Source organism: Adiantum capillus-veneris, chromosome 5, assembly GCF_014529385.1.
Source record: "Adiantum capillus-veneris isolate H3 chromosome 5, ASM1452938v2, whole genome shotgun sequence".
NCBI lineage: Eukaryota > Viridiplantae > Streptophyta > Polypodiopsida > Polypodiales > Pteridaceae > Adiantum > Adiantum capillus-veneris.
Genome location: NC_140935.1, coordinates 52204456 through 52219260, shown reverse-complemented (window position 1 = coordinate 52219260; position 14805 = coordinate 52204456). Strand labels below are relative to the sequence as shown.

The 14805-nt window shown below is 43.2% G+C and overlaps 1 protein-coding gene across 3 annotated transcripts; it reads right to left on the bottom strand.

Moving 5' to 3' along the window:
* Positions 1 to 2132: 2132 nt before the first annotated feature.
* On the bottom strand, positions 2133 to 12762 carry LOC147457312 (ATP-dependent DNA helicase 2 subunit KU80-like). Of its 3 annotated transcripts, none has more exons than XM_086512230.1 (12): positions 12617 to 12762; positions 12294 to 12386; positions 11812 to 11863; positions 11496 to 11627; positions 11008 to 11405; positions 10555 to 10841; positions 10241 to 10481; positions 9963 to 10169; positions 9715 to 9882; positions 9301 to 9627; positions 9067 to 9197; positions 2133 to 2492 (listed from the first exon to the last, which is right to left on the bottom strand). In XM_086512230.1, exons 1-12 carry the CDS (start codon positions 12629 to 12631, stop codon positions 2369 to 2371), a joined length of 2175 nt encoding a protein of 724 aa, XP_086368356.1. In that variant the 5' UTR covers positions 12632 to 12762; the 3' UTR covers positions 2133 to 2368. The 3 variants fall into 3 exon arrangements, with proteins under 3 accessions (XP_086368356.1, XP_086368355.1, XP_086368357.1); XM_086512229.1 differs by having other exon boundaries at positions 11008 to 11411; positions 12617 to 12761; XM_086512231.1 differs by having other exon boundaries at positions 10241 to 10436; positions 11008 to 11411; positions 12617 to 12761.
* Positions 12763 to 14805: the final 2043 nt, after the last annotated feature.

Genomic DNA, 14805 nt, shown 5'->3' with positions numbered 1-14805 from the left:
AGTTTTCGTCCGATTCAAGTGCTCGTACTCTATCCACCAGCTCGTTAGGCTGTTATAAATGCTAGTTCCCTGCACAAGCAGCCGTAACAATGGGAGTAGCAAGGAGGTACATTTGGTTGAACGGGGAAGCAATAAATAATCAATGTTCCATTAGGACAAAGAATTTTTCAATCTCTTCTGTTGAAGATAGGAGTTCTAGGAGCATCATGCTTTAGAAGTTCAAATTTGAAAGTTTCTTGAAGATGCGGACAGCTTTCTAAGCAAGAATAAAGAATATAACAGAAGTAATAAAGAACTATCACACCAAGCCTCTTTGGGAGATGATGGGTCTCACAAAAACATCACATCTTTCCATTATGATGCAGGTGAGAGTTCAGTTCTCTTTGAGTTCATCCCCATTAGGATATCGACCTAGTGTGCGATCCATGCAAGAGATGTATGTCATGCCTTGAAACGATGTACACAAGTGGAATTAGCTGCCCAACTCCTACTCCATCCATGTCCAATATGGTGCAGACCAAATTTCCAAAAGAGGGGAAGATCCAATACTCATTCCTCAGGTCTGTAGATCAGCCCATGGGCTTGGGGGTAAGGTACATGGTGGAGGGGCTCCGTCATTGATAAACTGGGGGGAGAGAGAGAAAGAGAGAGAAAATGAAATGTTATATTAGCGTCTTCAAAAGGCCATAATGACCTATGAAACCTGAAAGTTACAAAGTGGTGGATCTGATACAGAGTCAGAGTAACAAAATAACCTAGCAACAGTACAAAACAAAGATATATACTATGGGGTCCTAAGTAGGTAGGTCGGTGTGAGCCAAGCAATAACTAAGCAAAAAAATGGGCCGCTTGATGGGATAGCAGAATCACAAGAAATCTAGCATCGGTCGTTGGCGAACCTCATCAATTTCCTCCATGGTTAGTAGTCTGACCGGGCGTCGTGCATGCCTGGCCAGCGTGCTCCAAATTTTTTGTTGTAGCCTCCGTCGGTGTTGTGTAGTTCTTCGCAATCGCTGGTGCCTGGATTTCCCAAGTTCAATCGCTCGATCAATCAGTGTGCCTCTGGTGTGAGACGAGGGGGAGCTCCGCTATGGGAGTGGCTCTCGCGGTGGTCCCGTGTCTGCTCTGAAGAAGTATGTGATCCGCCTTTGAGACTGGCTAGCCTCGCAAGCTATCTCTGTGTCTGCGCAGCTCGAGTAAGAACAAACCCAGACATCTCTGGTCTTCGTATCCCATGACTCTTGAGAGTGGTCCAAAACCCTCTCTGAACAAGCAATGGAAGCGGCCTCATATCTCGTAGTAGACGGGGCAACGGCAAGTATAGTGTAGCTCTGTCTCCGGTTCCATGTTACACAAGGGGCATGTCCTGTCCTCTGCTGGTATTCCGCTGTATCTCCCAATCTCAATCTGCAACTGGTGAGAAGATGTGCGTAACTGGCCAATAGAGAGAGATAGATAGATAGTTCTATTATCGTCCTGGGAGGTCAAATATGACCTATGGGACCAAATGAACATGTCACGTGGTGTGAGTGGAGTTCATAAGTGACTCTCGATACTCAAAAATGGTTGAAATGAGCGTCGCAATAGAGAGTCCACATCGTGGTTGGGAGAGGAAGATATGTAGGGAGAGCTCATGGCTGAATATATGGGGAAAAGAGGACCGGACAAAAAATTCAAAAGTAGAAAGGTGCCAAAAGCATTTTTTCTTGATGCACCCTCATGTCGCTCTAAAGTGCTTCAAAATCCTTACTCTATGAGTGAAGCTAGCTAACATTTTTACTTGATTTAGGAGACCCTGTTCCTTTATTTTGAAGACCTGTCTTGACAAAAAAACGGCTGAAGTTTTCAAAAATAGTGAGCTTTCAAACCACATAATGCCTTAAGTTTGTCCCTAGGGGTCCCCCTATTTCAAAAGTTGATAATAGAATGAAAGTACGAATTTAAGGGTTAAAGATCCAAAGTTAAAGATCCGATGAATTCAAGGGCAAAAATAAGCGAATTCAAGGTCAAAGGTCACTTTCTTTGGCTATCTAAGTGTCTTGTAGGGCTTTCATTCTATTGAAATAGCATATAAACTTGAGAAGTCATTAAAATTTCAAGATCAGAATTTCATTCCACTATAGACACAGTCCAGTTTGAAATTAGGATTCTTAAGCAATTTGTCTCTATCCACAACAAAACTTGTACATATATGTTTAGGGACAAATCCCTAGTGTCTGACCATCCACATTTATTTCAAAAAGACTCTGCCCGCGCCTTTCGTTTTTTGGAAGAAAAAAAAAAGACTATACACATAATTTTACATATTTCATATTCAAAACTTGACTACCCAGAACATGGTAAGGTACTTGGCACACCACGATGTAGTTCATACTGCTTCTCCCAGCAATGCTTCCATTTCATCAATTTCCTCTTCTTCCACTGGTTCTTCGGCAGCTTTGATAGGTCCTTCTCTATTTAGAAAAGCCAAAGCCTCCTCTTCACTGACATCACTGTGAACACACACCAACACCTCTCTCTCTCTCTCTCTCTCTCTCTCTCTCTCTCTCTCTCTCGCACGCATGCGCGCACACACACTTTTTTTCTTTTGTAAATCAGGTTGATTAATTTTTTCCTCAAGGCGAGGAAAACCGGCAAGGGAAAGAACACATAAGTGTTCGGCTGTACAATATGGCTAAAAGCATTCATAGGAAAGCTGATGTATCTCTGCGGTGATATCACCAACTTCCAAGGCGAACCGTAAAGATTGCCTGGGAAGGGATCTGCATCAATGGGATGGAACATATAGCCATTATGCTCGTGCCATAGGGTCCCGTAAGCCCAATATCTGACCCACATAAAGAAGACCGCGAATCGCTGCAAAGTGCCCACCAGGAGCAATCCATGCAAATAGTACCAAAGAAACAATCGCTCCAAGACAAAGGAATTTATTACGAAAAAAGCATCAAAGCATGCAAATCAAGCGAAAGGGTAGCCTATGGAGATGAAAAGGTGGCCGTGACCATGGGGTCACTTCCATGGTCACTGCCTCTACTTCAGCCTTGTGTCCCCCATTGTCCAAAGTCACACCACCACCTCATTAAAGAAGCATCTCATGTTGAATACCAGTGATGCTTACAACTCCCTCCACAACCATGAAGGCGAGCTTGCCACTCACATGGGTAGAGTTTAATGCACTTCAATCACAAATGTCGGTGGAACGTCCCTTTACTTTCTTGAGCCATGGTGATGATGATGATATTCCCTGGGATTCATGATATATCTTTTATACCTCACCAGATACGAATACTAGTAATAACTAAGGTTTTATTCCAGGGTTGAATTCCCCAACGGAGGTTATACATTCACGAGGGGAGGACCGCAGGCCTCTGAAACGATCTATGTTAAACTGAGGAGTAACAATTGGAAAAAATCGGCACTGTTTGACCATGTCTGAACTCGATGACAACCATATCTCAGCAGCGGTTTACAAGCTAGATAGTTGGCATCTGTAGTCTTGGTCGTGTGTTCAGATACTCTTTTAAGAGTCGTGCACTCCTAGAAATTTTGAAGTTCTACTGGATTCTGGTTCATTTCTCTATTCAGATGTAGTTTATGTAAAGAATGAGGATGCAAGAGAGCTACACAAGAAAAGCACACACCACACAGAGATGGAAAGCTTCTTCTTCTTCTCACAGAAAAGAAAGTACAAAATGACTTAGTGCTAAAACTGAAAAGTAGCACATATGTACATGCGGTCACTAAGTGTGAACTCGCTAGAAGCGTACTATGCTTGCACTATAAGTGTAGTCCAACTGTAGAATCACTGGCAGAGATCCTCCGTGTCGGTCACCTAATGCGCCAGTGAGTAAATGTCGTAAGCGGCCAAGACCCGTAGTGGATGCCAGCTCAAGATGTAGAGCTCGACATCTCAACACTCCCCCTCAAGCTACGCAAGACAAGCATGTCGCAGAGTCCAAGCATAGTCCGAAAACGTCGAAGCTTCTTAGCTCCGAGGGCCTTGGTAAAGATATCCGCTATCTGCTCCTCTGTGCTGACGTAGACCAAGTCGATGTCGCCCGCCAACACTCGCTCTCGAACGTAGTGATAATGGACCTCTATGTGCTTGGTCCTGGCATGGAACACTGGGTTCCTAGCCAACTGCATGCTGCTCAGGTTGTCACAATGGATGACAATCTGCTGGTCCCCCTGCACTCCCAAGTCCTCAAGTAATGTGCGTAGCCAAGCTACCTCGCACGTCGCAACTGCTGCACCTCTGTACTCGGCCTCTGTGCTCGATAAAGCAACCGTAGGCTGCTTTTTGCTACTCCAAGTAACAACAGCACTCCCAAAAGAGAACATGAAGCCACTCGTAGATCTCCTATCAACAATGCTACCTGCCCAATCTGCATCTGTATACCCATACAATGCTAATCGCACATCTGCTGCATAGAACAATGCGTAGTCAAGAGTCCCTTGCACATACCGAAGTGTGCGTCGTACTCCATCCAAATGTGGCTTCCTCGGAAGCTGCATGAACTGACTCTCCAAGCCTACTGTGTAGCTCAAGTCTGGCCTCGTGATAGTCAAATAGATTAGACTACCCACAATCTTCCTGTACATCTTGACATCCTCAATAACATCACCCTTCTCTGCACTCAGCTTTGCATTCACATCCAAGGGAATAGAAATTGGCTTACAATTAGCCATACCATACTTTGACAACATGTCTAAAGCATACTGTCTCTGTGACAGCCATACACCCTCTCGAGTCCTGATCACCTCAATGCCAAGAAAGTAGCGCAACTCGCCCAAATCTTTCATTTCAAACTCCTGTTTGAGAAGACCCTTCACATGGTCAATCTCCAACGCATTGTCACCCACAATAATAAGGTCATCTACATATATGATAATGGCCACAATCCCCACATCACTCTCACGTACATAAGAGTGAATGATCAGCATGAGCTCTCCTAAACCCAATACTGACAAGATACTTGGCAATCCTGTCATACCATGCTCTAGAGCCCTGCTTCAAACCATACAAAGCTTTGAGAAGCCTGCATACATAATCTGGGTAACATGGATCGACATAAGCAAGTGGCTGATCCATATACACTTCCTCTTGCAACTCACCATTCAAGAAGGCATTCTTTACATCCATTTGATGCATAATCCATCCTCTAGATGCAGCCACTGCTATGACAGCTCTCACAGTCGTCATCTTTGCCACTGGAGCAAAGGTCTCCTCATAGTCTATGCCATACCTCTGTACATAACCCTTTGCGACCAGCCTTGCCTTGTGACGCTCAATGTTACCATCAGCCTTATGCTTAGTTTTATACACCCATTTACAACCAATAGCTTTCTTGCCACTTGGCAATGGCACCAACTCCCATGTGTCGTTTGCTTCCAATGCAGCCATCTCTTCATTTATTGCATCATCCCAATGCACATTTCCAACTGCATCCTCAAAACATGTGGGCTCCACATCCTGTATCACCTTAGCCATGTAGGCTTGGTGATGCGCTAGATATCCATCATAAGTCAATTTCTAAACTGGATTTCTAACTCTGTTAGATCTGCGCAGTCCTGGGTCACTCCTTTGCCCTCTAGCATCTTCTTGTACTTTCCTTACACCAGGTGTCCTGACGGCTTGAATTCCAAATTCCTCATCAAGACTTTGTTCAGAACCATCTGAATCCATATCTATATGTGAAAACCTTGATGATGCATCAGCCATAAAGAGAGGTTCATCAACCTTTTCCTTTCCTTTTCGTAATACATTCCCTGTACCTGCTGGTGGAATAACCTGCGTACGTAGTCTACCATTCCATGGCTTCTCAATAGAGCCACGAGAAGACGACTCTTGTGGTCCACTCAAAACCTGTGACTGTGGCCTCATATTTTGTACAACCACATCATCTTTTACATCAGCCCCAATAGTGCCATGTGCATTACTGTACCAACTGATCATCTCATCAAAGACTGTAATGTACCAGCTGTTCATCTCATCAAAGACTACATCTCTGCTCACTCGTAATTCTCGTGTAGTAGGGTTGTAGCACCTATACCCCTTCTGCTCAAGGGAATATCCCACAAGAATACATTTCTCTGCTTTAGGATCCAATTTCCTACGCAACTCATCTGATACATGCATGTAAGCTATGCAGCCAAACACTTTCAAGTGTGCCAAATCAGACTTTGTACCTGTAAACTTTTCCTCATGCGTTACATCATGCACCGCAGCTGTAGGTGTCCTGTTCATAATGTACACAACTGTATTTACAGCTTCAGCCCAGAAATGATGAGCCATGTTCTTCTCATTCATCAATGCACGTGCAACCTCTGCAATGTGCCTATTTTTCATTTCTATGACCCCATTCTGCTGTGGAGTATATTTGCATGTAAACTGTCTGCGTACACCATGCATCCGCAAAAAATCTGAAAAATCGTTGGAGAAGTACTCTCCCCCTCCATCTGACCTCAATGTCTTGATTTGCATATCTGTCTCCTTCTCAATCATGACTTTGAAGTCCTGAAAGTGACCAAACACTTCACTTTTCTTAGGCATAAAGTAGACCCATACTTTCCTTGGATGGTCATCAGTGAAAGAGACATAATACCTGCAACCATGTATACTTGCAGTATCGGTTGGACCCCAAACATCTGTGTGCACCACCTCAAGTGGCTTTTTACATACATTGTGCTCGTGTGAAAATGAGCCCTTTGACTGTTTTCCAAACTGGCATGCTGCACACACTTTATGCATACCATCGACCTTGAATTTGAGCAAACCTTTGACAATCTGTTTTGATTGCATGCTGAACAATCTCTGCTCATTGACATGGCTAATGCGTTTGTGCCAAATGTCAACATCAGCCACAATACCTGTGCCATGTGCAAATAATGCAGCTTTTACCTCAAGCATGTCTACATTCAACGTAAACATTCTGCCCACACATTTGCCCTTTGTGATCAGCTTACAACCATTCTGAAAATCTTCTATATAACAGTCATTTGGATTGAAGCGAACCTGCAAACCCTGCTCAACCATTTGTCCAATAGAAACAAGATTCTTTTTAATGTTTGGGACATGAAGTACATCTGCTAAGTACTTTGATTTCCCACTCTTCGTATTTAGAGATATGTCCCCTACATGAGCAATGGGGTGAGCTGTGTCATCTCCTGTCTGCACATAGCCTGACACATCTAGTTTGCACATATCTCTAAACCACTCTCCACGAGACGTCATGTGATTAGAGACACCTGAATCCACATACCAAACATCATCTTGGGTGGAATTCTCTACAGTCATTGTATTCATTACATGCTGCATAACAAACATGCGCTCGTTTTTGCCGTCATCTGCATTTCTGCTAGTAGATGCATAGTTGCCATGTTCTCTCTTTCCACTTGCTTTTCCCTTTGGACAGTCACGTGACATGTGACCTCTTTCACCATAAGTCCAACATTCTCTGCTATCTGCAGTATTTTGCTGCCTGCTTGATCCTGCACCAGGACATCTTTGACTCTCCTTGCTATGCCTCAACCACGACCTCTACCTCTACCTCTGTTGGAGTTAGAATAGAAAGCCTGTTCAGAATTATTTCTGCCATAAGAAGAAGATGTGTCAAGGTTCTTCTCCTCAAGAATAAGCATAGAAATCAAATCTTAGAACGCGGGGATGTCGTCTCTTGTATTCATGGAAGACCTGAAATGTACATACTCGTCTCCTAAACCATCCAAGCATGCACGGACAATGTCATCGTCTTCCACTGAGACTTTAATAGATCCAAAAGCCTCGATGATACTCTTGATCTTCAAGGCATAATCATTGATGGAGAGGTTGTTCCTCTTAACCTGATTTAGCTCCGACTTTAGTTGAAGCTTCCTGGCCTTGGTGTTCACCTCGAACACTCTGCCTAAGTTTTTCCATGCAATGGCGGGGGTTTCAACATCCTGTAGATAGCCCATCATGCCATCTGTGATACTCATAGAAACCAATACATCACTTTGCTCTTGCGTTGTTGCCAGTCCCTCAAAGCTTTCCTTTGTTCTGCTGTAGCATTTGCCTCAGGAATCTCTAGTTCCTTTTCATTGTCTCCTTTTACATAGTCCCAATAACTTTTTCCTTTTAGGAAATTAGTTATTATGAACTTCCATGAGGGGTGGTTATTTTTCTCAAGCTTCTCAGTAACAATTTGACTGAAACCGTCAGACATCTTGAAGCACTAAGACAAAATAGCTGCAATCTGCAAAAACCTGCAAATCTGTTGAACCTGCTATCGTGGTACCTGTAACGCTTTCTACACTCAACGAGTATCCATAATCAAGCGTACATACAACCATTGTACTTGTACAGTAAATCTCTCTGTACTGCACTTTGGAGACCTATTCAAAAACTTGTAAACGAAGGGATTGTGATGCTCTTGTTCTCTTAGCCTCTCTTACCTGCACCAGGCTCTGATACCATGTAAAGAATGAGGATGCAAGAGAGCTACACAAGACAAGCACACACCATACAGAGATGGAAAGCTTCTTCTTCTTCTCACAGAAAAGAGAGTACAAAATTACTAAGTGCTAAAACTGAAAAGTAGTACATATGTACATGCGGTCACTAAGTGTGAACTCGCTAGAAGCGTACTACACTGGCACTATAAGTGTAGTCCAGCTGTAGAATCACTGGCAGAGATCCTCCGTGTCGATCACCTAACGTGCCAGTGAGTAAATGTCCTAAGCGGCCAAGACCCGTAGTGGATGCCAGCTCAAGATGTAGAGCTCGACATCTCAACAGTTTATGCTACCCCCACATAAAGTTCCCATTCAGCTTTTAATGTCTCTCAAGTGGCTAACATAGCAGTTTGACACATGGTGTTGTAAGCCCAAACTGCGTACATGGATGGAGGCCTATGTCCCTTCTTCACTAAGGCTTGTTTTAGAAACCCAAAAAGGTTAACAGGGTGGCCCAATATTTTGCAGACAAATGAGGCAAGTTAGTCTCTCAAATTCGCTGTAAAGAGAGCCCGACCAAACAAGGTCCTCAGCATGGGTTAACATTCGAACACTGAGTAGCATAGAGTGTACCTGTCTGGAGCCTCATCTTTGTTGATGAGGGTCAATCGTCGATCTAGAACCAAGTCCCAGAAGTCATTGTGTCTCTTGCCACAACATTTATTTCCAAGGTCACGAAGAAGACAGTTGAACTCAGAAGGCTCCTGTTTATATAAGCATGAATAAATAGATTTCAGCAAAAGCTATCACATGCTAACTCTATAAAAGTTTTCAGAAACCACGATGAAGAGCTGCAGGAGTACTAACCCCCTGCTCAACACATCCTTTCCTCAGAGCAGTTAGACAAGCCATGGACTTGTCGTAAGTGTTTCCTTTGTAAGCAGAGTCTAGCAAGTCAACTATAAGCTTTTTCATCTCTCGTATGGCTTTTGGCACCCACTCGTCACTGTCTCTGCGTGCTAGCATGGCTTCAAAATCTTGAACAGGTTGTATGCTTCCAACCTCAGATACTCTTCTAGCTGTCAAGCTGTCAAAGGATATCTGACTAACATCATCCATTGCAGAATCTTCTTCACCTCTTGCATTCTCGTCCAGCTCCTTCTCTTTCCAGAATTGACTAGACCTCTTGCCTTTCTGTGAGCAAGAAACGGAGCCAAATTACCTCCCCGTATTTGAAAAAGATGTTGCCTATTTATAAACAAAAAGGATTAAACTGCATACCTCCTCGTTTACTTTCAGCGTGAACTGGTTGTTGAACCTCTTGATGATGAACTCATTCTCTGTCAGCAGCTCCTGGTCGGGCTCCACCACGGGTCGAAGTGCATCATCAAGAGGAGGTACTTCCGCACCAGCATTCATATGCTTGTTGTGCAGATAACAGTACCATCTCTAAACATGAAAAGATTGATTAGAAATCTGTTCAAGTGTAATTAAAACCTACTAATCTTGAAAGCTATTTTATAAAGAACCTGCAAGATTGGATTTAACGTTCTTTCTGGTAACAGCCTCTCCTCATGGTCTTTGGGGGCAAGATCAAATAGCTTGACAAAGTTGTCGGCAGCTTCCTGTTGTGAGACTGAAGGTTGCATATTTGAAGGCAAAGTGTCTAGGGAAGTAAATGGAAACTCCCGAGCATCCTCCATAAATGGTAGAATGTTGAAGTAGAAGCCAACAGGCTGTAAACAATACCGTCAACCACCAAATGAATAAAACCTTGAAAGCCTACCTCACAACAGACAATACTTACAAAATTTTCCTCCATTGGTATGTATGGAGTCAGAACACCAATTACAACACCTGATTGACCCTGCCTCCACACGCACCTCACAATGGCCACCTTATTCAGCTCTTTCATGGCCCTTGCCAGTGCGGACATGGCTACAATTGACTTCATATTCCCTGGTTCGGGTATGAAAATATTGCTCTCCTTCATGTAATAATGCCTGAAATGCATCAGCATGGCAATGCAAAGAGACATTACCAGCAAACTGATAACATTAATTAGACAATCAAATAAAAAGTGAAGTATTAAGCCACTTAGAAAAGCAATCAAATAATTACCTTGAGACGTTTGTGGTGTCTGTAAAACCTATGAGTTTGACCCCCTTTTCTGTTTTAAGCTTAAGCGCATCTTCTACCACACTAGAGATTGGAACAAGTTGAGGTCCATAACGATAGGCCTTAGTACGCTGATCAGGTGGAACAGTTTTATCTGGGTCCTCTGTGCTCTTATACTCAATGTCCATCTTCACTTCATGTGACGCATGAGGAACACCTCTTGGTGCTTTATCCGAATACTTCTTTAAGGTTGGAAGCCGCTCTTCTGAAACTTTCTTGTAGACCCACACCTGAGTTGACAAAAGGTCTGCTAGTAAATGATTCATGCACAGTAACCCCCTCCCCCCTTTTTTTCAATTTAAGGAGAGTTCATTTAAGCAGCACTTTTTAAGTATTTCTTCCAGAATCAAGTTGTTCAATTTACAAACCTTGAGAGAAAGACTACAACTTTCTCACCTTCATGGTCATATTTGGTGTCAACTCTAAATCACCTCTATAAAGAGTAACAGGGGTTACATTTCGAGGTTTGATTGCACCAAGTAAAGAAGTAGGACTATCAACAAAAGCAACTTCAACTTGCGGACGCCCTGCGAAGCGTTTTAAAAGAAATTCATTCTCTGTGCGTACTTTAGACTTATTGGGTCCACGCTTGGTTCTCATGACCACAGCGTCGAGCTTCATTCCATGCTCGGTTAACTGCACTGCTAGCTTGTCTACCTGGTCTTCTTTAGTTTCATCCTCTGCAGAGTCCTTTACAAAAGACTCCCCATCTGTGATAAGAAAAATGTGCTTGTTTCCCTTTTTTCCAGGTCCAGCTTTCTTTATCAGCATATCCATGCCTACAACAATGGCATCTAAGTCTAGCATGATTGTTAAAGAAGAAATTGGAAATTTGGTAAAGCAGCTCAAAGACAGTTCATCCATTTTAAAGTGCTCAAGGATACAGTCTCCAAGTTCAGAACCCTCAGGTAGATCGTCTAAAATCTTCAATATATCATCGTCCACCACCTGAATGTGCCTCAGCACAGACACATGTTCGTAACCCCCAAGCTCCTCATAGAGCTCATTCGAGGCCTCTACCAACACAAAAGCCATGAGATGCATACATACGTCTGTGCACACACACATGCATGCGTCTTTGCACACACACGTACCGGCCCTGCCAACACAAAAGCCATGAGATGCATGCATGCGTCTGTGCACACATACATACCGGCCCTGCCACCACAACAAAGCAAATGCAAGGAAAATGGGCCATACCGCTTACACCAAAAATTACAAGCCCCACTTCGTCATATTTGCTGAAAATCATCTGTTTGTTTCCAAGGAAAACCAAGTCTTAGGTCAATGTGATCATAGAGTACTTCAATAACATGCAAATTTGTCTGCACGGGCAAATGTGTGTGATGCACAATAGCTTCCACTGAGTTTTCCAAAAAAGAGCGTGTGTGTGTGTGTGTGTGTGAGCGCCCGCACGAGAGAGAGAGAGAGAATATACCATTAAAAGACGTGTGTACATCACAAACATTGTCACTAAGAGAAGCAGATTCCTATCAATTTCGACAAACATCAAGTATATGACCCAACATATGCATGAGTTTTCCATGGCAGGCCAATTGGGATTGTATTCCCCAGGCAACAATGTGATTGATATGCAAAAATAACTGTGTATCCAGCTTGCAAGTAAAACATACAGCATCTTCTGAACAACTTGGCAGTTTGCTCTTTCTGTCTACTCATACCTTTCTTTGAACCAAAGTTGACGCCGCTCTTGCAACATGCTTGAGGTAAGGGTGCATTGATGGGCTCACGTCAAGCAGAATGACTGCAGTTTCCTGAACAAAAAAGGCATGATAAGCGATCACTCCAATGTGAGCCTGTATGCATGTGCATATGTTTGTAGGAGTGCCTTCATGCAACCAGGCTCATGATGAGCAAATTGTGAATAATCATGGAGCAGGCCAATCCCCTTGACAAAGCCTCTCTCTCTCTCTCTCTCTCTCTCTCTCTCTGTGTGTGTGTGTGTGTGTGTGTGTGTGCGCGCGCGCGCACAGCACAAGCGTACCTTGTTACGCGCCATGATCGAGTTCCAGACTAGTTCGCGACCAGCTGCCGTTCTAGTCTTCTTTAGTTTGAAACTCGTAGGAGAAGGGCCCGTCTTTTGAAAAGAGAGAGAGAGATTTTCATTTGATGGATCCACTTCTTCTTGAGAGAGAGAGAGAGAGAGAGAGAGAGAGAGAGAGAGAGAGAGAGTCAGTCTCCAAACTCATCCACACTCCAAACTGCACAAGCTATCGCTTAAAACCTCTACCTCACTAGGGTCATGGCTAGGTGTATGATGTAGACTTACCAATCCTCTCACTTAGCTAAGCGCCTCTACTAGATCCTCAATGACATCTGTAGGAGATGAAGTGCCTCGATCATATATCCTGGTAGTAGCAAAATCTCGCTTGAGCACGTGACAATGAAGTTAGTATGCATGGATGCGCCTAGATGAGGTATCCTCTCCCGTGGAATTGCTTTTGGGGTCTTTCAATTTCAAAGAGGAAGAGCCTCAAACATCTTTAGTATTCAAACCGCAGCTCATGGTAATTGCTCACAACCTTCTTAAAACAAGCTTGTCATCTCCCACGAAAATTACACATACAAGATCAAATGGTATGCTCCTCAGTCTAGCCTCCCTATTACAAAGCTGACCTTTGTCTTTATGCCCTCCGATCTACCTATCTCTATCATCATTTTTTATGAGGTTTGAATATACCTAATTATTTCATGTCATCTAATTGATAGATGTGTATCAATATAACTTGAATCTAGAGACTCTAACAGTACCCTTCACCATGATGCATTCCCCTTTATATCTTGTCATGATATGTACACTCTCAATACCATGTTTAGGTATGATTTGTTGAGCGAGAATAGAGTAATGTACATAGTGGGAACCTACCCCTGGCGATAGTCTACACAATAGGGCCCATTACTTTTAGTTTGAGTCGGTCAATCTCCCCCCCCCCCCTTTGTGTGCATGCCTTTTCCATCCACGTCCTCCCTCGTCTCGCCCACACGTGGTCCTAGCGAATTCATCCCTCTACAAAGACCACCTCACCTCAGCTCGCATTGTTGCTGCTCGTTGCGTCTACAAACATAGAGACATAGACATAGAGAGAGAGAGAGAGAGAGAGAGAGAGAGAGAGAGAGAGAGAGATCAAACAAATGTGTTACAATGTATGCTAGCAGAAGATCATTAACAAAGCATTCACAAAAGCAAGTGATCGACATTAGCTACAACATCCTCATTATACAATGCATTAAAACATAGCCTTAACAAATCATCCACTACATCATCATCTACTAGTTCCAGCCATGACCCGGTCTATGTGGAGTCCTAGTTCATCAAAATCAACATAAGGATCGAAACGATCATCCTCATCATCATTCTCTTCTTCTAGCTCTTCATCTTCTTCTTCATCTTCTATGTAGGTTTGCTCTTCTTCATCAACATCATTCTCATTCGCTTCATCAAGCGGTCGTGCGGGAAGTTCTTCACCTTCTATGTTTGCTTCATCATCATCGTTGTGTAACATTTAATGGCCTAATAACTTGTGTGTAGCGGAAAATAACTTGAACATAGTGATCATTTCATTAGAATAGGTTCCTAATGAACATAACAAGAGTGCTTGGGTGGAGAGAGAAACAAAAAGCATAACACCTAGTTAGATAGCATGGTCAATACTTCAAAAGAGAGAGAATTAATCTATTGACAACAGTTGAGGACTGGATTTACATGGATCTGGTCTCCCCTCCAAAAGGCTTTGTATTATAGGTTTCCCTCGTCAAGTTAGACATTTTACAATACAATTCTTTGTGTTCCTTCAATAACTAGCTAGTGCAATGAAGATGGAAGCTTCAAGCACTAAGCAAACACTTATAAAACACAACATCAATTCCCTCATGGTCTCAGACCCAAGACCTCACACACTTTCGAAGATGGTGAGAGCTAGCGGGGTATGCGAGTAGATTGAGAGGAAGAAGGAGTAGTCTTACGAGAAAGATGTACATCTCCTCACATAATCACTCATACTAGCATAGCATAGCTTAGTAATTAGCATGGTAGAGGAGATGAGCATGCATGGAAGCTTGTCTCTTGGTTGGATTTGCATCACAGAGCCAAGAGTTGTTGGTGTAGGCCTCCCTTCTCACAAGCTTTGTAATGGAAATGGCCTAATAACTTGTAGAATAGCGGAATTAAGAGAA

Excerpts from the sequence above, each read along its gene's own strand:
- LOC147457312 (XM_086512229.1), bottom strand. Across the intron at positions 11,864-12,293 it reads CAACTTTGGTTCAAAGAAAG|ATGATTTTCAGCAAATATGA; the intron begins GTATGAGTAGAC and ends GGAAACAAACAG. Across the intron at positions 9,628-9,714 it reads CGCTGAAAGTAAACGAGGAG|AAAGGCAAGAGGTCTAGTCA; the intron begins GTATGCAGTTTA and ends TCTTGCTCACAG.